The sequence below is a fragment of the Pseudophryne corroboree genome, chromosome 9, assembly GCF_028390025.1.
Source record: "Pseudophryne corroboree isolate aPseCor3 chromosome 9, aPseCor3.hap2, whole genome shotgun sequence".
NCBI classification, from domain to species: domain Eukaryota; kingdom Metazoa; phylum Chordata; class Amphibia; order Anura; family Myobatrachidae; genus Pseudophryne; species Pseudophryne corroboree.
The window spans coordinates 473445018-473471600 of record NC_086452.1 but is presented as its reverse complement, the minus strand read 5'-3'; the positions used below and the strand labels follow the sequence as shown (position 1 = coordinate 473471600).

The window sequence follows — 26583 nt, the reverse complement described above, 5'->3', positions numbered from 1 at the left end:
ATAGGAGATAGTAATAATGAGCTGCGACTGGAGGAACCTCCGCTCTCACTGCCGCCTCTCTGGCCATTGCTGGTGATAGGATATAGTAATAATGAGCTGCGACTGGAGGAACCTCCGCTCTCACTGCCGCCTCTCTGGCCATTGCTGGTGATAGGAGATAGTAATAATGAGCTGTGACTGGAGGAACCTCCGCTCTCACTGCTGCCTCTCTGGCCATTGCTGGTGATAGGAGATAGTAATAATGAGCTGTGACTGGAGGAACCTCCGCTCTCACTGCCGCCTCTCTGACCATTGCTGGTGATAGGAGATAGTAATAATGAGCTGCGACTGGAGGAACCTCCGCTCTCACTGCCGCCTCTCTGACCATTGCTGGGTGATAGGAGATAGGAATAATGAGCTGCGACTGGAGGAACCTCCGCTCTCTATGACCATTGCTGGGTGATAGGCGATAGTAATAATGAGCTGCGACTGGAGGAACCTCCGCTCTCACTGCCGCCTCTCTGACCATTGCTGGGTGATAGGAGATAGTAATAATGAGCTGCCACTGGAGGAACCTCCGCTCTCACTGCCGCCTCTCTGACCATTGCTGGGTGATAGGAGATAGTAATAATGAGCTGCGACTGGAGGAACCTCCGCTCTCACTGCTGCCTCTCTGGCCATTGCTGGTGATAGGAGATAGTAATAATGAGCTGCGACTGGAGGAACCTCCGCTCTCACTGCCGCCTCTCTGACCATTGCTGGGTGATAGGAGATAGTAATAATGAGCTGCCACTGGAGGAACCTCCGCTCTCACTGCTGCCTCTCTGGCCATTGCTGGTGATAGGAGATAGTAATAATGAGCTGCGACTGGAGGAACCTCCGCTCTCACTGCTGCCTCTCTGGCCATTGCTGGTGATAGGAGATAGTAATAATGAGCTGCGACTGGAGGAACCTCCGCTCTCACTGCCGCCTCTCTGGCCATTGCTGGTGATAGGAGATAGTAATAATGAGCTGCCACTGGAGGAACCTCCGCTCTCACTGCCGCCTCTCTGACCATTGCTGGTGATAGGAGATAGTAATGGCTTTGTCTCTTCTAGCCTCAATACATTAAGTAGCATCTCCAAAACGGATGCGCAGGAAATGGTTGCTGTAGCCAGTAGCGGCCAATCAGATTCCTGTGTGGCACTTTTCTTACATGTCCCCATGTTTAGGAGCCGCAGACATGAGACACAATGGAGAAATAAATATTGCGCTCAGTGATGCGGTCACGCGGCAGCGGGTGTGTACGTGGACCCCTCTGCAGCTCTGCACCTCTATGGCTCCATGCATAAACACTACGTACAAAGATCATTAAAAAAAATAGCTGATGGATTTGTCTAAGTATGTAACCGGTGACTTGTGGTTCATATTGTATACATGGGGTAGCACAGTGGTCAGCATTGGTGTTTCTCAATGCTGGTGTGAAGGGACCATATCTGCGTGGAGACTGTGTATTCTCCCAGTGGTTAGGGGATTTCCTCCCGCACTCCGAAAACTTACTGGTAGCTGCAGACAGAAATATGCCCCATATTTAGATTGTGAGCTCCGGGGTATGATGCGTAATATTGTAGCTTTATAGAAATGATCTAAAAAACAAATCTTTTAATTAGCAGACCTTGCTGGAACTTGTAGTTAGACAAGCAAAGAGGCCCAGGTTTCCCAGCAGCGAATGCCAATTTCACGAGCGACATAGCCTTATATAAACCGCTTAGTCCTTGTTCCCCTCCTTTCAGCGTGTGTCCTTGTGTTGCAGGAAGCTCCTCCGCGAGGACCAGTTAGAGGCTGTGACCAAGACAGCCCAGCAGGAGGAGCTGGAGAGACGCAAACGCCTGGAGCAGCAGAGGAAGGACTATCCGTTGCCTATGCTCCCCACCTTGCCTGCTGTACCCCTAGACTTCCTCCATGGTACAGTTGTCTGGTGGTCGGAGTGTGATGACTGTGGAAGTTCTGTAATATGTTACAGAGAATAAACTGATTATTAATGTTTTATTTGTTCTGCAGAAGAAATAGAGTTAAGGTCGGCGGATGTATCGCAGCTGGTGGGAGATCAGGAGATTATCTGTCTGGATAGTAGCAGCGGGGACAGTGAGGATGACACTCAGCGGGCCGTCCTGGGCATAAAAGATGGTGAGAGGCAGATAGGTGTGTGGTGTGCCATGTTGTGCCAGTGCAGAATACATTTATATTAATCATCATTTACTCTCTGACCCCGTCTTTTCCCCTCCCATTTATCATCACTCTGTCCTCATTCTTTACCACTTTTCTCTGCCTCCCCTACATCATCCCTCTGTCCTCATCCTTTACCCCTGCTCTCTCTCTCCCTTTATCATCCCTCTGTCCTCATCCTTTACCCCTCCTCTCTCTCTCTCTCCCTTTATCATCCCTCTGTCCTCATCCTTTACCCCTGCTCTCTCTCTCTCTCCCTTTATCATCCCTCTGTCCTCATCCTTTACCCCTGCTCTCTCTCTCTCTCCCTTTATCATCCCTCTGTCCTCATCCTTTACCCCTCCTCTCTCTCTCCCTTTATCATCCCTCTGTCCTCATCCTTTACCCCTGCTCTCTCTCTCTCTCTCTCTCTCTCTCTCTCTCTCTTTATCATCCCTCTGTCATCCTTTACCCCTCCTCTCTCACTCTCTCCCTTTATCATCCCTCTGTCCTCATCCTTTACCCCTCCTCTCTCTCCCTTTATCATCCCTCTGTCCTCATCCTTTACCCCTCCTCTCTCTCTCTCCCTTTGTCATCCCTCTGTTCTCATCCTTTACCCCTCCTCTCTCTCTCTCCCTTTATCATCCCTCTGTCCTCATCCTTTACCCCTCCTCTCTCTCTCTCTCCCTTTATCATCCCTCTGTCCTCATCCTTTACCCCTGCTCTCTCTCTCTCTCCCTTTATCATCCCTCTGTCCTCATCCTTTACCCCTGCTCTCTCTCTCTCTCCCTTTATCATCCCTCTGTCCTCATCCTTTACCCCTCCTCTCTCTCTCCCTTTATCATCCCTCTGTCCTCATCCTTTACCCCTCCCCTCTCTCTCTCTCTCTCCCTTTATCATCCCTCTGTCCTCATCCTTTACCCCTGCTCTCTCTCTCTCTCTCTCTCTCTCTTTATCATCCCTCTGTCCTCATCCTTTACCCCTCCTCTCTCACTCTCTCCCTTTATCATCCCTCTGTCCTCATCCTTTACCCCTCCTCTCTCTCCCTTTATCATCCCTCTGTCCTCATCCTTTACCCCTCCTCTCTCTCTCTCCCTTTGTCATCCCTCTGTTCTCATCCTTTACCCCTCCTCTCTCTCTCTCCCTTTATCATCCCTCTGTCCTCATCCTTTACCCCTCCTCTCTCTCTCTCTCTCTCTCTCTCTCACACTCTCTCTCACACTCCCACTCTCTCTCTCACACTCCCTTTATCATCCCTCTGTCCTCATCCTTTACCCCTCCTCTCTCTCACACTCCCTTTATCATCTTTCTGTCCTCATCCTTTACCCCTCTTCTCCCTCTCTCACACTCCCTTTATCATCCCTCTGTCCTCATCCTTTACCACTCTTCTCTGTCTTCCCTTAATCGTCCATCTGTCCTCATCCTTTACCCCTCCTCTCTCTCTCACACTCCCTTTATCATCCCTCTGTCCTCATCCTATACCCCTCTTCTCTCCCTCACCTTAATTATCCATCTGTCCTCATCCTTTACCCCTCCCCCCTCTCTCTCTCTCTCTCTCTCTCTCTCCCTTTATCATCCCTCTGTCCTCATCCTTTACCCCTCCTCTCTCTCTCTCTCCCTTTATCATCCCTCTGTCCTCATCCTTTACCCCTCCTCTCTCTCTCTCCCTTTATCATCCCTCTGTCCTCATCCTTTACCCCTCCTCTCTCTCTCTCCCTTTACCATTCCTCTGTCCTCATCCTTTACCCCTCCTCTCTCTCTCTCCCTTTATCATCCCTCTGTCCTCATCCTTTACCCCTCCCCTCTCTCTCTCTCTCTCTCTCTCTCTCTCTCACTCTTTCACACTCCCACTCTCTCTCTCACACTCCCTTTATCATCCCTCTGTCCTCATACTTTACCCCTCCTCTCTCTCTCTCACACTCCCTTTATCATCCCTCTGTCCTCATCCTTTACCCCTCTTCTCCCTCTCTCACACTCCCTTTATCATCCCTCTGTCCTCATCCTTTACCCCTCTTCTCTGTCTTCCCTTAATCGTCCATCTGTCCTCATCCTTTACCCCTCCCCCCCCCCCTCTCTCTCTCTCTCTCCCTTTATCATCCCTCTGTCCTCATCCTTTACCCCTCCCCTCTCTCTCTCTCTCTCATCCCTCTGTCCTCATCCTTTACCCCTTCTCTCTCTCTCTCTCTCTCTCTCTCTCTCTCTCTCTCCCTTTATTATCCCTCTGTCCTCATCCTTTACCCCTCCCCCCCCCCTCTCTCTCTCTCTCTCTCTCTCTCTCTCTCTCTCTCTCTCTCTCTCTCTCTCTCTCTCATCCCTCTGTCCTCATCCTTTACCCCTCTTCTCTCCCTCACCTTAATTATCCCTTTGTCCTCGTACTTTCACCTTCATCGCCCTCTCCCTTTAATCCTTCCTCTGTCATTAATCTTTCATCACTCATCCCTACTTCCATCCATCTTCTTCTCTGTCCCTTTGCTATAATACTCTCTCTCTCTCTTCCCCATGCCAATCCCTTATCCTCAATTCTTTCCTAATTCTCCATTTCTCTTGTTTTCCATATCACCCTTCCCTCTCTTCTCCATCCCATTTACCCTAATCCCATATTCCTTTATTATACCCTCCTTGATTCCTTTATTATACCCTCCTTGATTCCTTTGTATGATTTCCCTCTTTCCCTATCTCCTTCTCTTCCTCTAATTGTCTACTCCTTCTCCCTTGTCGTCCTCTCCCTCCGATGTTACAGAAATAATTGAGCTGAGCTCAGGGGATGAGGACTCTCTGCAGGTTGAGGACAGCGGCGATTCCACCAATGAGGCTGATGATGATATCGGCAACGAGAACAGCGGCTCTCACGTCAATGACACAGTGAACCATCCTGATGCTTTAGGCCAGGTCCTCGTCAATATTAACCACCCGCCCAATGAGAAGGACATTTTCTTGGCTCCACAACTGGCCCGAGCTGTGAAACCACACCAGGTGTGTATCCTCAGGCTTTCCCTGGGTACGATGAACCCGTGTCCTCTCGCTCCACTTCCGCTTATATCTTGCTCTCCGTGTTCTCAGATTGGAGGCATCCGTTTCCTGTACGACAACCTGGTGGAGTCTCTGGAGAGGTTCTCCGGCAGCAGTGGATTCGGCTGTATTTTGGCACACAGCATGGGATTGGGGAAGACTCTGCAGGTCATCTCGTTCCTGGACGTGCTCTTCCGGAACACGTCAGCCAAGACTGTGCTAGCGATTGTACCGGTGAGAACCGCGTTATATCTGCTCTGCTCAATGCCCTATGTTACTCCTTTGTCTGTTGCTATTCATGCTGTGTTGACTTTAAATAATGTAGATGGTTTATGATTGGACCCACAAGTTCTTAAAAATAAAAAAAGTTTAAAAATGGACTTGATAGGTTCATCTAAAATACCTGATGGCTCTGGGGTCATGAATTCCATTCCTGTGTTTCTTCCTGCGTTGACCGATCCTGATATCAACCTTAAAGAAATTCACTGCAAATACTTTGCATAGAGCACCATCTTCAGGCGATGAGAAAGTACTGCATCCCAGTTACGTTACTACCATCCTACAGAATGTCTCCTAGCAGTCATCGTCATCTTCTTATTATTATTATCCTTTATTTATGTGGCGCCACAAGGGTTCCGCAGCGCCAATTACAGAGTACATATACACATAATCAAAATGGGAAAACAGTGACTTACAGTTGAATATGATATAGGACAAGTACAGGGTAACTATACATAGCTACATCAGCAGATGACACTGACATAAGTATCAGGGTGGCCAAAAACCGCAGGATTTGGGGCAGTCGAGGATATTAAAGTGTGAAAAGGATAAGCACATGAGGGAAGAGGGCCCTGCTCATGAGAGCTTACATTCTAAAGGGGAGGGGCAGACAGACAGGGGTGACACAGATGGGGTACATAGAGAGCGTGGAACAGAGGGTTAGGATGAGATTTGGCTGGGTTTGGTGAAGAAGTGGGTCTTAAGAGCCCGTTTGAAGTTTTGTAGAGAGGTGGAGAGTCTGAGGGGGAGAGGTAGGGAATTCCAGAGAAAGGGAGCAGCACGTGTGACATCTTGGAGATAGGAGTGGGAGGAAGTAATCAGTAGGCAGGAGAGGTAACATAGTATTTGAGGTTGAAAAGAGGCAAAATGCCCACCGTGTTCAAGGTGGCGTGCATTAGCAGAGTGAAGAGGACGGGTGGGAGTGTAAAGGGAGCTAAAGTCAGATATGTAGATGGGAGAGGAGTGGGTGAGGGCTTTGTAAGTGAGTGTGAGAAGTTTGAATTGGATTCTGAAGGGAAGGGGAGCCAGTGAAGGACTAGTAAGAGAGGAGAGGTGGACGTAGTGCGTTTGGTGAGGAAGTAACCAGTTGGCAGGAGAGGCGGCGTGTATTTTTGGAGCTAAGAGGACGGGTGGGAGTGTAAAGGGAGATAAGGTCAGAGATGTAGATGGGAGAGGAGTGGGTGAGGGCTTTGTGAGTGTGAGAAGCTTGAAATGGATTCTGAAAGGGAAGGGGAGCCAGTGAAGGTCTAGTAAGAGAGGAGAGGTGGATGTAGTGCGTTTTGTGAGGAAGATGAGCCAGACAGCAGCATTGAGGATAGATTGGAGTGGAGAGAGGTATCTGTCAGGGATGAGCCCCTCAGGGATACCCAGATGTACCCAAAGCCTAGTGCTCCAGTGACTAGAGGAACAGTCACCCAACAGTCGCAGGTACAGTCTGATCATGATCCGATCATTCTTACCTTTAATCATCAGAAAGAGCTTTTAATAATATACTGGTATAACACGAATCACGTCTAAACTATTTACTTTTACAGAATATTGTAAATTGGCAGGCTGTGTCTATTTTGTTTCTGGATTGTGTTGTACTTCCCTCTAGTTTTGATCGAAAAAATAAAATAAAAAAAATCTTCCTTTATGCAAAACTATATTACAACGTTAAATACATGTGCTGCTTAGTGTTGCATCCGTACAGTGCCGCTACACGCCGTCCTTGCTTCTGTTTCTGTGAAATGTTTGGATCATTGTTGAATACGCAAAGCCGAAACAGGAATGTTCTGCCCAATACAGTACCGGATATGGCTTAGAGGGTTCAGTTTAGGGATCATGGGTAATGTAATGTTGGGTGGTCTGCAGGGGATTATAATACACTATAGAGGCATATACAGACATTGCCACGAGTGCTGTATGCGTTTCCTGCTTGAAGAACTCAAATGTGGGTCACCGTGGGAGGGTTCCCCAACATCCCACTGATGGGGTGTGGGCATATCTAGGCAGGTACTTCTCTGAGAGTGGGGAATGCCAATGTATGGCCACTGGTCCTCTTCCGGATGACGTCTCACTTTTGGTTATCCCTCTATTGCAGGTAAACACTCTACAGAACTGGCTGGCCGAATTCAACATGTGGCTTCCTGCGCCAGAAACATTGCCTGCTGACCACAACCATGAGCTGCTCCAGCCGCGGTCGTTCAAGGTCCACACTATGAATGATGAGCACAAGTAGGTGTCCTATAGGCAGTCAGTGACTGGGGGGGATTGTTGTAGCCGCCTGCATTTATTCTCAAAGCATTTCACCCGTGTGTGGAAAGGACGATCCAGTCCTATACTGTTTCTTGTTATAGTCTTTATCTGTGTTCTCCCCCCAGGACAACAGTTGCTCGAGCCAAAGTTGTAAATGACTGGTCAACCTCTGGGGGAGTCCTCCTGATGGGGTATGAGATGTACCGGCTTCTGTCCCTCAAGAAATCCTTCACTGTGGGGAGGAAGAAGAGAAGTAAGAAAGCGGCGGGACCGGTCATCATAGACTTAGACGAGGAAGACCGCCAGCAGGAGATGCTGAAAGGTCCGCTTGGGAAGACTGCATCGCCCTCCTTACTGTCACCCCAGCGTATTCCTACTCTGATTGTTTTGTTCTTCCCTTCCTTAGGGATAGAGAAAGCACTGTCCCGCCCCGGGCCGGATGTTGTCATCTGTGATGAGGGCCATCGTATAAAGAACTGTCACGCCAGCACGTCTCAGGCCCTGAAGAACATTCGCTCCCGAAGGAGGGTGGTGCTGACGGGCTACCCGCTGCAGAACAACCTCATCGAGTACTGGTGCATGGTAGACTTTGTGCGGCCGGACTTTCTGGGCACGCGGCAGGAGTTTAGCAACATGTTTGAGAGACCCATCCTAAATGGACAGTGTACAGACAGCACCCCCCAGGACAAGCGGCTGATGAGATATCGCAGCCACGTGCTGCATAGCCTGCTGGAAGGCTTTGTACAGAGGTAAGGCGCTCACCCGTCGGGGAACGTACTTCCAGGTGCTTTCTTACACAAGCGCACGCTTCCTGCAGGAGAACGTCCTTTGTTAGCAGTGTCTCTGTTCGTATCAGCTGTATATAATACACGTACATTTGTCCTTCTCTTCTCTCCCATCACTCTGTTGTTTAGACGTGGACACACTGTTTTGAAGGCTCAGCTCCCATCTAAAGAAGAGCATGTTATCTTGGTGCGCCTGTCTCCGATCCAGCGGGCCCTGTACACGGAGTTCATGAACCGATTCCGAGATGCGGGGAATAGTGGATGGCTGGGCCTGAACCCTCTGAAAGCTTTCTGTGTGTGCTGCAAGGTGAGTGATGTATGCCACAGCATGTCCTCTGGGGGTTGCCCGGGCGGCGGCCCGTCCTCTGGGGGGTGCCCGGGCGGCGGCCCGTCCTCTGGGGGGTGCCCGGGCGGCGGCCCGTCCTCTGGAGCACAATGAGCCACACAGCGGGTACAGACAGACTCAACAGGGGCTTGAAGATGGAACCTGTTTAATAAAGTGAATTATATCTGCTTATTATTATAATTGATTACAAGTTGGAAAACCTCTTACTATTAAAAGAAAGCCTAAATCTCTCTTACTAAGGGGGTGAGAACTGTTTCCAGTTCTGAGATCTGATCATTATCACCAGTTAATCTCTGCCCCTGACGGTTGTGAGACGTGTACCCTAACAGCAGGTGCGTCCTCTCAGGTGCGTCCTCTCAGGTGCGTCCTCTCAGGTGCGTCCTCTCAGGTGCGCTTCCTGCGTGTGGGCAGGCCAATGCTTCGCCTGCGGTGATGAGAGGAAGAGACCTTTCATTTGGGAAGAGAGGGGATTTTTGGTGCAGGACATTGAGTAGAGATTACGGTGATGGAAGTTGTTCAGGTTGTCGAATACCCTTCACTGGCCGCAGATTACACTTTACTTTAAAATAAGAGCTGCGGCTGACGGTACATAAAGCAGGATTGAGCTTGTGGACACAGGCGGAGGCTTGAAAGCCATCCATGATCTCCAGGCATCTGTAGATCAGATCCTCCTAGCCTCCAGCAGCTGCTGACCTGGTACATCCCGCAGTTCCAGACACTCGTCTGACACTTGGCGCTCAGCTAGCCACAGAAGCCTGCGGAGGTGTGAGCAGAAGTCCGTTATGGGCTGACATTGGGAGACTAGAGTCGCTGATGAATCCGGATGATAATGTCTGTGTTTATTTTGTTTGCACTTATGTGTGTGTTGTTGCATGACTGGTAGACAGAACCCTCTCCGAGCCATGAGTGTAACTTCTCTTCTTCCCGTCTCAGATTTGGAATCACCCCGATGTGCTCTATGAGGCCCTGCAAAAGGAGAATCTAGCCAATGAGCAGGATCTGGATGTAGATGACCTTGGTACCAACACCCGATGCCAGCCCCAAAATGCAAAGGTCAAGGTGGAGCCTGGTACCCTGGGAGCTCTTATGGGAGAGGCTGCCAACAGTAAACTCCTGCAGGGAATGGCCATTAACGCCAGCCAGGAGAAAGCCAATCAAGTCGTTACCTATGAATGGGTAAGTGGCGAGGTTTCACATTGCGGCATCGCCCGGTTGAGCAGGGGCCGCACCTCTGTCCCGGCCTAGAGCATTGAGGTGCATGGTGACCGCCTTCAGTCATTGACTTCTTCTACTGCTTCTTCAGGCTAAGGAGATAATGTCCGACTACCAGACGGGCGTGCTGCAGAACTCCCCCAAAATGGTTCTGCTTTTCCACCTGATTGAGGACAGCATGAGGTTGGGTGACAAGACCCTAGTGTTCAGGTAAGGGATCCTAGGCAAGGTGTGGAGAAGGGAGACAGAGAGTAACTAGTTCTACACTGAGTAACGTGTCCTCCTCCTCTCAGTCAGAGCCTTTCCACACTGACCATCATGGAGGAGTTCTTGGCTAAGAGACCCATGCCGGCCACACCAGGTTCCGAAGGGCAGGAGGCCCACACGTGGGTCCGGAACGTCAACTATTACCGTGAGTGGTCCACAGTGATACGGATGTTTGTGTCTGTGTCCATCTTATGGGGGGAGCTTCACCTACAGAGGACTGTGTATTTTTATCTCCCTTCTTCCTACATTGCTCTGTCTGACTGCTGCCGTCTTTCCTCCTCCTCTTCCCGTAGGACTGGATGGCAGCACCTCGGCCTCAGAAAGGGAGCGGCTAATAAACCAGTTTAATGACCCCGCCAACCACAACGTCTGGCTGTTTCTGCTTTCCACCCGGTGAGTGCAAGAAGGGGCGTCAGAATTTCTGCGATAGGTGTTAGCCGGCGACGTCCGTTTTATTTTTCTCTAACGTCCTAAGTGGATGCTGGGGACTCCGTAAGGACCATGGGGATTAGCGGCTCCGCAGGAGACTGGGCACAACTAAAAAAAAGCTTTAGGACTACCTGGTGTGCACTGGCTCCTCCCACTAAGACCCTCCTCCAGACCTCAGTTAGATTCTTGTGCCCGGCTGAGCTGGATGCACACTAGGGGCTCTCCTGAGCTCCTAGAAAGAAAGTATATTTAGGTTTTTTATTTTACAGTGAGATCTGCTGGCAACAGACTCACTGCAGCGAGGGACTAAGGGGAGAAGAAGCGAACCTACCTAACAGGTGGTAGTTTGGGCTTCTTAGGCTACTGGACACCATTAGCTCCAGAGGGATCGACCGCAGGACCCGACCTTGGTGTTCGTTCCCGGAGCCGCGCCGCCGCCCCCCTTACAGAGCCAGAAGCATGAAGAGTCCGGAAAATCGGCGGCAGAAGACTTCGGTCTTCACCAAGGTAGCGCACAGCACTGCAGCTGTGCGCCATTGCTCCTCATGTACACCTCACACTCCGGTCACTGATGGGTGCAGGGCGCTGGGGGGGGCGCCCTGAGGGCAATATATGACAAATTGGCTGGCAAATCTACATCATATATAGTCCTAGAGGCTATATAGATGTAAAATAACCCCTGCCAGTATTCCAGAAAAAGCGGGAGAAAGTCCACCGAAAAAGGGGCGGGGCTTCTCCCTCAGCACACTGGCGCCATTTTCTCTTCACAGTGCAGCTGGAAGACAGCTCCCCAGGCTCTCCCCTGTAGTTTTCAGGCTCAAAGGGTTAAAAAGAGAGGGGGGGGGGGGGCACTAAATTTAGGTGCAATATATGTATACAAGCAGCTATTTGGGGAAAAATCACTCAGTTATAGTGTTAATCCCTGCATTATATAGCGCTCTGGTGTGTGCTGGCATACTCTCGGTCTCCCCAAAGGACTTTGTGGGGTCCTGTCCTCAGTCAGAGCATTCCCTGTGTGTGTGCGGTGTGTCGGTACGGCTGTGTCGACATGTTGGATGAGGAAGGTTACGTGGAGGCGGATAAATGGGATGTCGCCCCCTGTGGGGCCGACACCAGAGTGGATGGATAGGTGGAAGGTATTAACCGACAGTGTCAACTCCTTACATAAAAGGCTGGATGACGTAACAGCTGTGGGACAGCCGGCTTCTCAGCCCGCGCCTGCCCAGGCGTCTCAAAGGCCATCAGGGGCTCAAACAACGCCCGTTACCTCAGATGGCAGAAACAGATGTCGACACGGAGTCTGACTCCAGTGTCGATGAGGTTGAGACATATACACAATCCACTAGGAACATCCGTTACATGATCTCGGCAATGAAAAATGTGTTACGCATTTTCTGACATGAACCCAAGTACCACATAAAAGGGGTTTTATTTTTGGGGAGAAAAAGCAGCCAGTGTTTTGTTCCCCCATCAGATGAATGAATGAAGTGTGTAAAGAAGCGTGGTTTCCCAAGATAAGAAACTGGTAATTTCTAAAAAGTTACTGATGGCGTACCCTTTCCCGCCAGAGGATAGGTCACGTTGGGAGATATCCCTTAGGGTGGATAAGGCGCTCACACGTTTGTCAAAAGGTGGCACTGCCGTCTTAGGATACGGCCACCTTGAAGGAACCTGCTGATAAAAAGCAGGAGGCGATCCTGAAGTCTGTATTTACACACTCAGGTTATATACTGAAACCTGCAATTGCCTCAGCATAAATAGTGCGGCTGCAGCGTGGTCTGATACCCTGTCAGATAATATTAATACGCTAAGACAGGGATAATATTTTGCTAACATTGAGCATATTTAAGACGTTGTCTTATATATAAAGGATGCACAGAGGGATATTTGCCGGCTGGCATCCAGAATTAATGCAATGTCCATTCTGCCAGGAGGGTATTAGAAACCCGGCAGTGGACAGGTGATGCTGCATTTAAAAGGCACATGGAGATTCTGCCTTATAAGGGTGAGGAATTGTTTGGGGATGGTCTCTGGGACCTCGTATCCACAGCAACAGCTGGGAAGAAAATTTTTTACCTCCAGGTTTCCTCACAAAAAGCCTAAGAAAGCACCGTATTTTCAGGTACAGTCCTTTCGGCTTCAGAAAAGCAAGCGGGTCAAAGGCGCTTCCTTTCTGCACAGAGACAAGGGAAGAAGGAAAAAGCTGCACCAGTCAGCCAGTTCCCAGGATCAAATATCTTCCCTCGCTTCCTCTGAGTCCACCGCATGACGCTGGGGCTCCACAGGTGGAGACAGGTGCGGTGGGGGCGCGTCTCGGGAACTGCAGGGACCAGTGGGCTTGCCCACAGGTGGATCCCTAGGTTCTGCAAGTAGTATCACAGGGATACAGGCTGGAGTTCGAGACGACTCCCCCTCGCCGTTGCCTCACATCAGCCTTGCCTGCTACCCTCGGAGAAAGGTAGTACTGGCGGCAATTCACAAGCTGTACTTCCAGCAGGTGAAATCAAGGTACCCCTCCTTCAACAAGGCCGGGGTTACTATTCCAAAATGTTGTGGTACCGAAACCAGACGGTTCGGTGAGACCCATTCTAAAATTGAAATCCTTGAACACTTATATACGAAGGTTCAAGTTCAAAATGGAATCGCTCAGGGCGATTATTGCAAGCCTGGAAAATTTCAGGGTATCACTGGACATCAAGGATACTTACCTGCACGTCCCTATTTACCCTCTTCACCAGGTGTACCTCAAAATTGTGGTACAGGATTGTCATTACCAATTCCAGACGTTGCCGTTGGTCTGTCCCCGGCACCGAGGGTATTTACCAAGGTAATGGCCGAAGTACTTATCCCGTACTTGGACGATCTCCTTATAAAGGCGAGGTCCGGGAGCAGTTGTTCGTCGGAGTAGCACTATCTCGGGAAGTGCTACAACAGCACGACTGGATTCTGAATATTCCAAAGTCGCAGCTGGTTCCTACGACGCGTCTACTGTTCCTGGGTATGGTTCTGGACACAGAACAGGATAAAAAGGGTTTCTCCCGGAGGAGAAGTCCAAGGAGTTGGCGTCTCTAGACGGAGACCTCCTAATACAAATACAGGTATCGGTGCATCAATGCACGCGAGCCTTGGGAAAGATGGTAGCTTCTTACGAAGAATTTCCATTCGCCAAGTCCCATGCAAGGATCTTCCAGTGGGATCTGTTGGACAAGTGGTCCGGGTCGCATCCTCGGATGCATTGGCGGATAACCCTGTCTCCAAGGGCCAGGGTGTCGCTGTGGTGGTGACTGCAGAGTGCTCATCTTCTAGGGGGCCGCAGATTCGGCATACAGGACTGGGTCCTGGTGACCACGGATGCCAGCCTTCAAGGCTGGGGGGCAGTCACACAGGGAAGAAACTTCCAAGGCCTATGGAAAAGTCAGGAGACTTCCCTACACATAAATGTTCTGGAACTATGGGCCATTTCCAATGCCCTAAGTCAGGTTAGACCCCTGCTTCAACACCGGCCGGTGCTGATCCAGTCAGACAACATCACGGCGGTCGCTCATGTAAACCGACAGGGCGGCACAAGAAGCAGGATGGCGATGGCAGGAGCCACAAGGATTCTCCGAGGGGCGGAAAATCATGTGTTAGCACTGTCAGCAGTGTTCATTCCCGGAGTGGACAACTGAGAAGCAGACTTTCTCAGCAGACACGACCTCCACCCGGGAGAGTGGGGACTTCATCCAGAAGTCTTCCAAATGATTGTACACTGTGGGGAAAGGCCACAGGTGGACAGGATGGCGTCCCGCCTCAACAAAAAGCTACAAAGATATTGCGCCAGGTCAAGGGACCCTCAGGCGATAGCTGTGGACGCTCTGGTAACACCGTGGGTGTACCAGTCGGTGTATGTGTTCCCTTCTCTGCCTCTCATACCCAGGGTAATGAGAATAATAAGAAGGAGAGGAGTAAGAACTATACTCATTGTTCCGGGTGGCCAAGAAGAGCTTGGTACCCAGAACTCCAAGAAATGATCTGAGGACCCATGGCCTCTGCCGCTCAGACAGGACCTGCTGCAGCAGGGGGCCTGTCTGTTCCAAGACGTACCGCGGCTGCGTTTGACGGCATGGCGGTTGAACGCCGGATCCTGAAGGAAAAAGGCATTCCGGAGGAAGTTATCCCTACGCTATTTAAAGCTAGGAAAGAAGTGAACGCAAACCATTATCACCGCATATGGCGGAAATATGTTGCATGCTGTGAGGCCAGTAAGGCCCCAAAGGAGGAATTTCAGCTAGGTCGATTTCTGCACTTCCTACAAGTCGGAGGTGACTATGGGCCTAAAATTGGGTTCTATTAAGGTCCAGATTTCGGCTCTATCGATTTTCTTCCAAAATAGAACTGGCTTCACTGCCTGAAGTTCAGACTTTTGTTAAGGGAGTGCTGCATAGTCAGCCCCCGTTTATGCCTCCAGTGGCACCGTGGGATCTCGACGTAGTGTTGGATTTCCTGAAGTCGCATTGAGTTGAGCCACTTAAATCCGTGGAGCTACAATACCTTACGTGGAAAGTGGTCATGCTGGGGGCCTTGGCGTCAGCCAGGGGTGTATCAGAATTGGCGGCTTTGTCAAAAGCTCTTATCTGTATTTTATATGGATAAGGCGGAATTGAGGACTCGTTCCCAATTCCTTCCTAAGGTGGTAGCAGTTTTTCATGTGAACCAACCTATTGTGGTGCCTGCGGCTACTTGGGACTTGGAGGATTCCAAGTTTCTGGACGTAGTCAGGGCCCTGAAAAGTATATGTTTCCAGGACGGCTGGAGTCAGGAAAACTGACTCGCTATTTATCCTGTATGCACCCAACAAGCTGGGTGCTCCTGCTTCTAAGCAGACTATTGCTCGCTGGATCTGTAGCACGATTCAACTTGCACATTCTGCGGCTGGACTGCCGCACCCTAAATCTGTGAAAGCCCATTCCACGAGGAAAGTGGGCTCTTCTTGGGCGGCTGCCCGAGGGGTCTCGGCTTTACAAATTTGCCGAGCTGTTACTTGGTCGGGTTCAAACACTCTTGCAAGAGTCTACAAGTTTGATACCCTGGCTGAGGAGGACCTAGAGTTTGCTCATTCGGTGCTGCAGAGTCAACCGCACTCTCCCGCCCGTTTGGGAGCTTTGGTATAATCCCCATGGTCCTTACGGAGTCCCCAGCATCCACTTAGGACGTTAGAGAAAATAAGATTTTACTCACCGGTAAATCTATTTCTCGTAGTCCGTAGTGGATGCTGGGCGCCCATCCCAAGTGCGGATTGTCTGCAATACTTGTACATAGTTATTGTTAACTAAAGGGTTATTGTTGAGCCATCTGTTGAGAGGCTTAGTTGTTATCATACTGTTAACTGGGTATAGTATCACGAGTTATACGGTGTGATTGGTGTGGCTGGTATGAGTCTTACCCAGGATTCAAAATCCTTCCTTATTGTGTCAGCTCGTCCGGGCACAGTATCCTAACTGAGGTCTGGAGGAGGGGCATAGTGGGAGGAGCCAGTGCACACCAGGTAGTCCTAAAGCTTTTTTTAGTTGTGCCAGTCTCCTGCGGAGCCGCTAATCCCCATGGTCCTTACGGAGTCCCCAGCATCCACTACGGACTACGAGAAATAGATTTACCGGTGAGTAAAATCTTATTTTTACCAACCTCACCAAATTTCTTCCAGTGCCGGCTGTCTCGGGGTCAACCTGATTGGCGCCAACAGAGTGGTGGTGTTTGACGCCTCTTGGAACCCGTGCCACGACGCCCAGGCTGTGTGCCGGGTGTACAGATACGGGCAGAGGAAACCCTGTAACATTTACCGGCTAGTCTCTGACTTCACCCTAGAGAGGAAGATCTACGACCGCCAGATAAGCAAGCAGGGAATGTCGGGTGAGCAGGGAAGCCGGGTGGGAGCAGTTATACGGCTGGTGGTGGGGACGGCGAGTAAGTCAGCGTTGTTCTCTCTTTCAGACCGCGTGGTGGACGACCTAAACCCAGACGTGAATTTCACCCGCCGGGAGGTGGAGAATCTGCTGCACTTTGTGGAAGAGGAGCCGGACCTGTTGCGTCAGCATCTTGAACCTTCTAATTTCTGCGAGACGGTCCTGCATAAAGCATGTGTTTTGTACCCCCACCTTATTACCAAGGTAAAACACAAGGCCGCTATGGGGCAAATATTTTGTGTCTTTGCATTGTGGGTAAAGCATCTTTCCAATATGACCCCCCCTCTCTACCTGGTCCTTCAGGATCCTTTCCAGCACGAGTCTCTTCTCCTTGATCGCAAAGAGCAAAAACTGACGCAGGCCGAGAAGAAAGCAGCAAAGCGCAGTTACGAGGAAGAGAAACGGGCGTCTGTTCCCTACACCCGGCCGTCCTATACCCAGTACTACCCCTCACAGGACCACAGCCTGGCAAATATTCCAGCTTTTAGCCAGCGGAACTGGTGAGAACAGAGCGGACGATAGAACAGAGGGGACAAGACCTTAGGCCGACCGTGCCGACAACGTCATTGCTTTTTCTCCGCAGGCGCCAGTTCCTGAAGGGGGAAGACAGGCCGGTGGCTAGTGTTCGGCCCGTGCAGTCCACACCCATCCCCATGATGCCCCGTCACATTCCTGGGAGCCACGCCGGATCTGCCTCGGGCTCCGTCCACTTTAACTTCCCTGTAAACTATCTGCAGAGAGCCGGGGTCCTGGTCCAGAAGGTGGTCACCACCACAGGTCAGTGTAGACTCCACACAAGGAGTGCCAGTCGTTCAGAGGTGGTTGTGTGCAGAAGCAGATGGAGACAGCGGGAGAGAAGGGGGATATATTAAAGGGTAAAAGTCATTGTCACTAGTAACTAAATTCTCCTTCATCCACTAGGGGACACTGGAGAGCAGTTACAATGGGGGTAGGGGATATAGTAGATATAATACACAATGCGCCCGCTTTATTCTGATTGTGTATTAGAAACCTGCTGAGATCAGATAGGAAAAGATCAGCACATCCCAAATTAATGTTTAAAATTTTTGCTGCAACTACATCAGTAGACTCTTGTAACATCGCTGCAGAGCGTTTCTCGCTTATACAGCCACACAGGTTCAACAGATCTGCAGAGCTTTACTCCCAAAAACAACTACACAGGTGCAGCACTGCTGCAAAACGTTTCCCCCGTACACAGGTGCGACAGTGCTGCAGAGCTGTTCTCTCGTACACAGTCACACAGGTGACTCAATTCTGCAGAGCATTTCTCCTGTACACTACCACACAGGTGACACAATGCTTCTCCTGTACACTGACACACACAGGAGCCACAATGCTGCAGAGTATTTCTCCCTTAAACCACCGTAAAGGTGCAGCAATCCTGCAGAGCGTTTGTCCCGTACGCTGCCACAAAGTGCAATAATTTATGTCCAAATTATTAAACCCCACTACTGCAAATACAGTGTATAAACTGCAAATAGAGGCTGGCATGGAACAATGGATACAGTATATATGCACGTGGGGCGGCCCTAAGTGTCTGTATATAAATGCCGCGTTGGACGCTTTGAACTTATATCCTTTCTGTTTATTCAGCTCCCTCCAATTCCCATAATGCTTTGCACATCACAGTGGTGGCCGGAGCACGCACAGCGCAGAACAGTTGTAGAAACGTTTCGTTTTACGTTTATTCACATATTTATAAACAATACAACGCGGACAACTAGCAGGACTGGGAATCAGGAGTTAGAGCCTTCGTTCAGCTTTGCCGTCGCGAGACACATAAACTTTCCGCCGAGGATGGTAGAATGATCTCTCGGTTTGGGCATCTGTGTGGTTTGCAGTTGGACATAGAATGGGCTGATTGATCAGATTGCGTTCAGTCACTATAGGAGCCTGTTAGAGTTCTGCCCCCGGAGAGGTTACAGCGGGGCAGATACGGAGAGGCCGGAGGTGACCTTTACTGCTCTTCTTTCCAGACATCGTTATTCCTGGAATGACCACATCCACGGACGTACAGGCGCGGATCAGCGCTGGCGAGAGCATACACGTCATCCGCGGCACAAAAGGTAAGCTGTCCAGAGGGGTACGGAGGTACTCTGTACATGGAGAGAGAGGGAAGATGCCCCCATTACCCCCCTAGGGCCGGGGGGAGTATCTGCTCTGTGTGGGGACTGTGATATATTGCCTATCTGCTGTGTGAAATGACTGCTGTCTGCTTTGTGTTTGCAGGAACATATATCCGTACCAGTGATGGGCGGATATTTGCCATCAGGTCAAGCAGCAAACACAAGAGCCCCGAAGGCCGGCGTCCTGGGTCGTTCGGTAAGATATTAGCTGTGTGGTGAATATGTCCTTGTCGCCAGTACTGGTTCTCTTACTAGCCTGGCTCTATGCTGCTCCAGCCTCACCCCCTGCTGCTCCAGCCTCACCCCCTGCTGCTCCTGTAGCCGTGCCCCCTGCTGCTCCAGCCTCACCCCCTGCTGCTCCAGCCTCACCCCCTGCTGCTCCAGCCTCACCCCCTGCTGCTCCTGTAGCCGTGCCCCCTGCTGCTCCTGTAGCCGTGCCCCCTGCTGCTCCTGTAGCCGTACCCCCTGCTCTCCTGTAGCCGTGCCCCCTGCTGCTCCTGTAGCCGTGCCCCCTGCTGCTCCTGTAGCCGTGCCCCCTGCTGCTCCTGTAGCCGTGCCCCCTGCTGCTCCTGTAGCCGTGCCCCCTGCTGCTCCTGTAGCCGTGCCCCCTGCTGCTCCTGTAGCCGTGCCCCCTGCTGCTCCTGTAGCCGTGCCCCCTGCTGCTCCTGTAGCCGTGCCCCCTGCTGCTCCTGTAGCCGTGCCCCCAGCTGCTCCTGTAGCCGTGCCCCCAGCTGCTCCTGTAGCCGTGCCCCCAGCTGCTCCCCCTGCTGCTCCTGTAGCCGTGCCCCCTGCTGCTCCTGTAGCCGTGCTGTAGCCGTGCCCCCTGCTGCTCCTGTAGCCGTGCCCCCTGCTGCTCCTGTAGCCGTGCCCCCAGCTGCTCCTGTAGCCGTGCCCCCTGCTGCTCCTGTAGCCGTGCCCCCTGCTGCTCCTGTAGCCGTGCCCCCAGCTGCTCCTGTAGCCGTGCCCCCAGCTGCTCCTGTAGCCGTGCCCCCAGCTGCTCCCCCTGCTGCTCCTGTAGCCGTGCCCCCTGCTGCTCCTGTAGCCGTGCTGTAGCCGTGCCCCCTGCTGCTCCTGTAGCCGTGCCCCCTGCTGCTCCTGTAGCCGTGCCCCCTGCTGCTCCTGTAGCCGTGCCCCCTGCTGCTCCTGTAGCCGTGCCCCCTGCTGCTCCTGTAGCCGTGCCCCCTGCTGCTCCTGTAGCCGTGCCCCCTGCTGCACCTGTAGCCGTGCCCCCTGCTGCTCCTGTAGCCGTGCCCCCTGCTGCTCCTGTAGCCGTGCCCCCCTGCTGCTCCTGTAGCCGTGCCCCCCTGCTGCTCCTCTAGCCGTGCCCCCCGCTGCTCCTCTAGCCGTGCCCCCCGCTGCTCCTTAGCCGTGCCCCCCGCTGCTCCTTTAGCCGTGCCCCCCGCTGCTCCTTTAGCCGTGCCCCCCGCTGCTCCTTTAGCCGTGCCCCCCGCTGCTCCTTTAGCCGTGCCCCCAGCTGCTCCTGTAGCCGTGCCCCCAGCTGCTCCCCCTGCTGCTCCTGTAGCCGTGCCCCCTGCTGCTCCTGTAGCCGTGCTGTAGCCGTGCCCCCTGCTGCTCCTGTAGCCGTGCCCCCTGCTGCTCCTGTAGCCGTGCCCCCTGCTGCTCCTGTAGCCGTGCCCCCTGCTGCTCCTGTAGCCGTGCCCCCTGCTGCTCCTGTAGCCGTGCCCCCTGCTGCTCCTGTAGCCGTGCCCCCTGCTGCTCCTGTAGCCGTGCCCCCTGCTGCTCCTGTAGCCGTGCCCCCTGCTGCTCCTGTAGCCGTGCCCCCCTGCTGCTCCTGTAGCCGTGCCCCCCTGCTGCTCCTCTAGCCGTGCCCCCCGCTGCTCCTCTAGCCGTGCCCCCCGCTGCTCCTTAGCCGTGCCCCCCGCTGCTCCTTTAGCCGTGCCCCCCGCTGCTCCTTTAGCCGTGCCCCCCGCTGCTCCTTTAGCCGTGCCCCCCGCTGCTCCTTTAGCCGTGCCCCCCGCTGCTCCTTTAGCCGTGCCCCCCGCTGCTCCTTTAGCCGTGCCCCCCGCTGCTCCTTTAGCCGTGCCCCCCGCTGCTCCTTTAGCCGTGCCCCCTGCTGCTCCTTTAGCCGTGTCCCCCCGCTGCTCCCTGCTGCTCCTCCAGCCTCGCTCCCTGCTGCTCCTCCAGCCTCGCCCCCTGCTGCTCCTCCAGCCACGCCCCCTGCTGCTCCTCCAGCCTCGCCCCCCTGCTGCTCCTGTAGCCTCGCCCCCTGCTGCTCCTGTAGCCTCGCCCCCTGCTGCTCCTGTAGCCTCGCCCCCTGCTGCTCCTGTAGCCTCGCCCCCTGCTGCTCCTGTAGCCGTGCCCCCTGCTGCTCCTGTAGCCGTGCCCCCTGCTGCTCCTGTAGCCGTGCCCCCCTGCTGCTCCTTTAGCCGTGCCCCCCGCTGCTCCTCTAGCCGTGCCCCCCGCTGCTCCTTAGCCGTGCCCCCCGCTGCTCCTTTAGCCGTGCCCCCCGCTGCTCCTTTAGCCGTGTCCCCCCGCTGCTCCTGTAGCCGTGCCCCCCGCTGCTCCTCCAGCCGTGCCCCCCGCTTCTCCTCCAGCCTCGCCTCCCGCTGCTCCTCCAGCCTCGCCTCCCGCTGCTCCTCCAGCCTCGCCCCCCGCTGCTCCTCCAGCCTCGCCCCCCGCTGCTCCTTCAGCCTCGCTCCCTGCTGCTCCTCCAGCCTCGCCCCCTGCTGCTCCTCCAGCCTCGCCCCCTGCTGCTCCTCCAGCCTCGCCCCCCTGCTGCTCCTGTAGCCTCGCCCCCTGCTGCTCCTGTAGCCTCGCCCCCTGCTGCTCCTGTAGCCTCGCCCCCTGCTGCTCCTGTAGCCTCGCCCCCTGCTGCTCCTGTAGCCTCGCCCCCTGCTGCTCCTGTAGCCGTGCCCCCTGCTGCTCCTGTAGCCGTGCCCCCTGCTGCTCCTGTAGCCGTGCCCCCTGCTGCTCCTGTAGCCTCGCCCCCCTCTGCTCCTGTAGCCTCGCCCCCCTCTGCTCCTTTAGCCTCGCCCCCCTCTGCTCCTGTAGCCGTGCCCCCCGCTGCTCCTCCAGCCTCGCCCCCCGCTGCTCCTCCAGCCTCGCCCCCCGCTGCTCCTCCAGCCTCGCCCCCCGCTGCTCCTCCAGCCTCGCCCCCCGCTGCTCCTCCAGCCTCGCCCCCCGCTGCTCCTCCAGCCTCGCCCCCCGCTGCTCCTCTAGCCTCGCCCCCCGCTGCTCCTGTAGCGCTGCTCCTTTAGCCGTGCCCCCCGCTGCTCCTTTAGCCGTGCCCCCCGCTGCTCCTTTAGCCGTGCCCCCCGCTGCTCCTTTAGCCGTGCCCCCCGCTGCTCCTTTAGCCGTGCCCCCTGCTGCTCCTCCAGCCTCGCCTCCCGCTGCTCCTCCAGCCTCGCCCCCTGCTGCTCCTCCAGCCTCGCCCCCCGCTGCTCCTCCAGCCTCGCCCCCCGCTGCTCCTCCAGCCTCGCCCCCCGCTGCTCCTCCAGCCTCGCCCCCCGCTGCTCCTCCAGCCTCGCCCCCCGCTGCTCCTCCAGCCTCGCCCCCTGCTGCTCCTCCAGCCTCGCCCCCTGCTGCTCCTCCAGCCTCGCCCCCTGCTGCTCCTCCAGCCTCGCCCCCCTGCTGCTCCTGTAGCCTCGCCCCCTGCTGCTCCTGTAGCCTCGCCCCCTGCTGCTCCTGTAGCCTCGCCCCCTGCTGCTCCTGTAGCCTCGCCCCCTGCTGCTCCTGTAGCCTCGCCCCCTGCTGCTCCTGTAGCCGTGCCCCCTGCTGCTCCTGTAGCCGTGCCCCCTGCTGCTCCTGTAGCCTCGCCCCCCTCTGCTCCTGTAGCCTCGCCCCCCTCTGCTCCTGTAGCCGTGCCCCCCTCTGCTCCTGTAGCCGTGCCCCCCTCTGCTCCTGTAGCCGTGCCCCCCTCTGCTCCTGTAGCCGTGCCCCCCTCTGCTCCTGTAGCCGTGCCCCCCTCTGCTCCTGTAGCCGTGCCCCCCGCTGCTCCTCCAGCCTCGCCCCCCGCTGCTCCTCCAGCCTCGCCCCCCGCTGCTCCTCTAGCCTCGCCCTTCGCTGCTCCTCCAGCCTCGCCCCCCGCTGCTCCTCCAGCCGTGCCCCCGCTGCTCCTCTAGCCGTGCCCCCCGCTGCTCCTTTAGCCGTGCCCCCCGCTGCTCCTTTAGCCGTGCCCCCCGCTGCTCCTTTAGCCGTGCCCCCCGCTGCTCCTCTAGCCGTGCCCCCCGCTGCTCCTTTAGCCGTGCCCCCCGCTGCTCCTTTAGCCGTGCCCCCCGCTGCTCCTGTAGCCGTGCCCCCCGCTGCTCCTGTAGCCGTGCCCCCCGCTGCTCCTGTAGCCGTGCCCCCCGCTGCTCCTCCAGCCTCGCCTCCCGCTGCTCCTCCAGCCTCGCCCCCCGCTGCTCCTCCAGCCTCGCCCCCCGCTGCTCCTCCAGCCTCGCCCCCCGCTGCTCCTCCAGCCTCGCCCCCCGCTGCTCCTCCAGCCTCGCCCCCTGCTGCTCCTCCAGCCTCGCTCCCTGTTGCTCCTCCAGCCTCGCCCCCCGCTGCTCCTGTAGCGCTGCTCCTGTAGCCGTGCCCCCCGCTGCTCCTTTAGCCGTGCCCCCCGCTGCTCCTTTAGCCGTGCCCCCCGCTGCTCCTTTAGCCGTGCCCCCCGCTGCTCCTTTAGCCGTGCCCCCCGCTGCTCCTTTAGCCGTGCCCCCTGCTGCTCCTCCAGCCTCGCCTCCCGCTGCTCCTCCAGCCTCGCCCCCTGCTGCTCCTCCAGCCTCGCCCCCTGCTGCTCCTCCAGCCTCGCCCCCGCTGCTCCTCCAGCCTCGCCCCCTGCTGCTCCTCCAGCCTCGCCCCCTGCTGCTCCTCCAGCCTCGCCCCCTGCTGCTCCTCCAGCCTCGCCCCCCGCTGCTCCTCCAGCCTCGCCCCCCGCTGTTCCTCCAGCCTCGCCCCCCGCTGTTCCTCCAGCCTCGCCCCCCGCTGCTCCTGTACCCTCGCCCCCCGCTGCTCCTGTAGCCTCGCCCCCCGCTGCTCCTGTAGCCTCGCCCCCTGCTGCTCCTGTAGCCTCGCCCCCTGCTGCTCCTGTAGCCTCGCCCCCTGCTGCTCCTGTAGCCTCGCCCCCTGCTGCTCCTCCAGCCTCGCCCCCCGCTGCTCCTCCAGCCTCGCCCCCCGCTGCTCCTCCAGCCTCGCCCCCCGCTGCTCCTCCAGCCTCGCCCCCCGCTGTTCCTCCAGCCTCGCCCCCCGCTGTTCCTCCAGCCTCGCCCCCCGCTGCTCCTCCAGCCTCGCCCCCCGCTGCTCCTCCAGCCTCGCCCCCCGCTGCTCCTCCAGCCTCGCCCCCCGCTGCTCCTCCAGCCTCGCCCCCCGCTGCTCCTCCAGCCTCGCCCCCCCGCTGCTCCTGTAGCCTCGCCCCCCGCTGCTCCTGTAGCCTCGCCCCCCGCTGCTCCTGTAGCCTCGCCCCCCGCTGCTCCTGTAGCCTCGCCCCCCGCTGCTCCTCCAGCCTCGCCCCCTGCTGCTCCTCCAGCCTCGCCCCCTGCTGCTCCTCCAGCCTCGCCCCCTGCTGCTCCTCCAGCCTCGCCCCCCTGCTGCTTCTGTAGCCTCGCCCCCTGCTGCTCCTGTAGCCTCGCCCCCCGCTGCTCCTGTAGCCTCGCCCCCTGCTGCTCCTGTAGCCGTGCCCCCTGCTGCTCCTGTAGCCGTGCCCCCTGCTGCTCCTGTAGCCGTGCCCCCTGCTGCTCCTGTAGCCGTGCCCCCTGCTGCTCCTGTAGCCTCGCCCCCCTCTGCTCCTGTAGCCTCGCCCCCCTCTGCTCCTGTAGCCGTGCCCCCCTCTGCTCCTGTAGCCGTGCCCCCCTCTGCTCCTGTAGCCGTGCCCCCCGCTGCTCCTCTAGCCTCGCCCCCCGCTGCTCCTCTAGCCTCGCCCCCCTCTGCTCCTGTAGCCTCGCCCCCCTCTGCTCCTGTAGCCGTGCCCCCCTCTGCTCCTGTAGCCGTGCCCCCCTCTGCTCCTGTAGCCGTGCCCCCCTCTGCTCCTGTAGCCGTGCCCCCCTCTGCTCCTGTAGCCGTGCCCCCCTCTGCTCCTGTAGCCGTGCCCCCCTCTGCTCCTTAGCCGTGCCCCCCGCTGCTCCTTTAGCCGTGCCCCCCGCTGCTCCTTTAGCCGTGCCCCCCGCTGCTCCTTTAGCCGTGCCCCCCGCTGCTCCTTTAGCCGTGCCCCCCGCTGCTCCTGTAGCCGTGCCCCCCGCTGCTCCTGTAGCCGTGCCCCCTGCTGCTCCTGTAGCCTCGCCCCCCTCTGCTCCTGTAGCCTCGCCCCCCTCTGCTCCTGTAGCCGTGCCCCCCTCTGCTCCTCTAGCCGTGCCCCCCGCTGCTCCTCTAGCCGTGCCCCCCGCTGCTCCTCTAGCCGTTCCCCCCGCTGCTCCTTAGCCGTGCCCCCCGCTGCTCCTTTAGCCGTGCCCCCCGCTGCTCCTTTAGCCGTGCCCCCCGCTGCTCCTTTAGCCGTGCCCCCCGCTGCTCCTTTAGCCGTGCCCCCCGCTGCTCCTGTAGCCGTGCCCCCCGCTGCTCCTGTAGCCGTGCCCCCTGCTGCTCCTGTAGCCGTGCCCCCTGCTGCTCCTGTAGCCGTGCCCCCCTCTGCTCCTGTAGCCTCGCCCCCCTCTGCTCCTGTAGCCGTGCCCCCCTCTGCTCCTGTAGCCGTGCCCCCCGCTGCTCCTTTAGCCGTGCCCCCCGCTGCTCCTCTAGCCGTGCCCCCCGCTGCTCCTTAGCCGTGCCCCCCGCTGCTCCTTTAGCCGTGCCCCCCGCTGCTCCTTTAGCCGTGCCCCCCGCTGCTCCTGTAGCCGTGCCCCCCGCTGCTCCTCCAGCCTCGCCTCCCGCTGCTCCTCCAGCCTCGCCTCCCGCTGCTCCTCCAGCCTCGCCTCCCGCTGCTCCTCCAGCCTCGCCCCCCGCTGCTCCTCCAGCCTCGCCCCCCGCTGCTCCTCCAGCCTCGCCCCCTGCTGCTCCTCCAGCCTCGCCCCCTGCTGCTCCTCCAGCCTCGCTCCCTGTTGCTCCTCCAGCCTCGCCCCCCGCTGCTCCTGTAGCGCTGCTCCTGTAGCCGTGCCCCCCGCTGCTCCTTTAGCCGTGCCCCCCGCTGCTCCTTTAGCCGTGCCCCCCGCTGCTCCTTTAGCCGTGCCCCCCGCTGCTCCTTTAGCCGTGCCCCCCGCTGCTCCTTTAGCCGTGCACCCTGCTGCTCCTCCAGCCTCGCCTCCCGCTGCTCCTCCAGCCTCGCCCCCTGCTGCTCCTCCAGCCTCGCCCCCTGCTGCTCCTCCAGCCTCGCCCCCTGCTGCTCCTCCAGCCTCGCCCCCCGCTGCTCCTCCAGCCTCGCCCCCTGCTGCTCCTCCAGCCTCGCCCCCTGCTGCTCCTCCAGCCTCGCCCCCCGCTGCTCCTCCAGCCTCGCCCCCCGCTGTTCCTCCAGCCTCGCCCCCCGCTGCTCCTGTACCCTCGCCCCCCGCTGCTCCTGTAGCCTCGCCCCCCGCTGCTCCTGTAGCCTTGCCCCCCGCTGCTCCTGTAGCCTTGCCCCCCGCTGCTCCTGTAGCCTCGCCCCCCGCTGCTCCTGTAGCCTCGCCCCCCGCTGCTCCTGTAGCCTCGCCCCCCGCTGCTCCTGTAGCCTCGCCCCCCGCTGCTCCTGTAGCCTCGCCCCCCGCTGCTCCTGTAGCCTCGCCCCCCGCTGCTCCTGTAGCCTCGCCCCCCGCTGCTCCTGTAGCCTCGCCCCCCGCTGCTCCTGTAGCCTCGCCCCCCGCTGCTCCTGTAGCCTCGCCCCCCGCTGCTCCTGTAGCCTCGCCCCCGCTGCTCCTCCAGCCTCGCCTCCCGCT

At 56.7% G+C, this 26583-nt stretch overlaps 1 protein-coding gene across 4 annotated transcripts in view; it reads left to right on the top strand.

The window, feature by feature from the left end:
- Nucleotides 1-26583, top strand: part of RAD54L2 (RAD54 like 2) — an 87559-nt gene that overhangs the window by 56615 nt on the left and 4361 nt on the right. For 3 of the 4 annotated variants that reach the window (XM_063941388.1, XM_063941389.1, XM_063941387.1), the window contains exons 4-21: nucleotides 1772-1923; nucleotides 2020-2160; nucleotides 4904-5136; nucleotides 5224-5406; nucleotides 7535-7668; nucleotides 7815-8011; nucleotides 8096-8438; nucleotides 8604-8781; nucleotides 9754-9996; nucleotides 10124-10242; nucleotides 10326-10444; nucleotides 10593-10692; nucleotides 16409-16614; nucleotides 16696-16871; nucleotides 16971-17167; nucleotides 17251-17444; nucleotides 18665-18754; nucleotides 18918-19010. In XM_063941388.1, the coding sequence (XP_063797458.1) occupies nucleotides 1772-1923; nucleotides 2020-2160; nucleotides 4904-5136; nucleotides 5224-5406; nucleotides 7535-7668; nucleotides 7815-8011; nucleotides 8096-8438; nucleotides 8604-8781; nucleotides 9754-9996; nucleotides 10124-10242; nucleotides 10326-10444; nucleotides 10593-10692; nucleotides 16409-16614; nucleotides 16696-16871; nucleotides 16971-17167; nucleotides 17251-17444; nucleotides 18665-18754; nucleotides 18918-19010 (3098 nt within the window). The remainder of the gene's footprint in view (nucleotides 1-1771; nucleotides 1924-2019; nucleotides 2161-4903; nucleotides 5137-5223; nucleotides 5407-7534; nucleotides 7669-7814; nucleotides 8012-8095; nucleotides 8439-8603; nucleotides 8782-9753; nucleotides 9997-10123; nucleotides 10243-10325; nucleotides 10445-10592; nucleotides 10693-16408; nucleotides 16615-16695; nucleotides 16872-16970; nucleotides 17168-17250; nucleotides 17445-18664; nucleotides 18755-18917; nucleotides 19011-26583) is intronic. The other variant, XM_063941390.1, reaches the window with a different exon arrangement.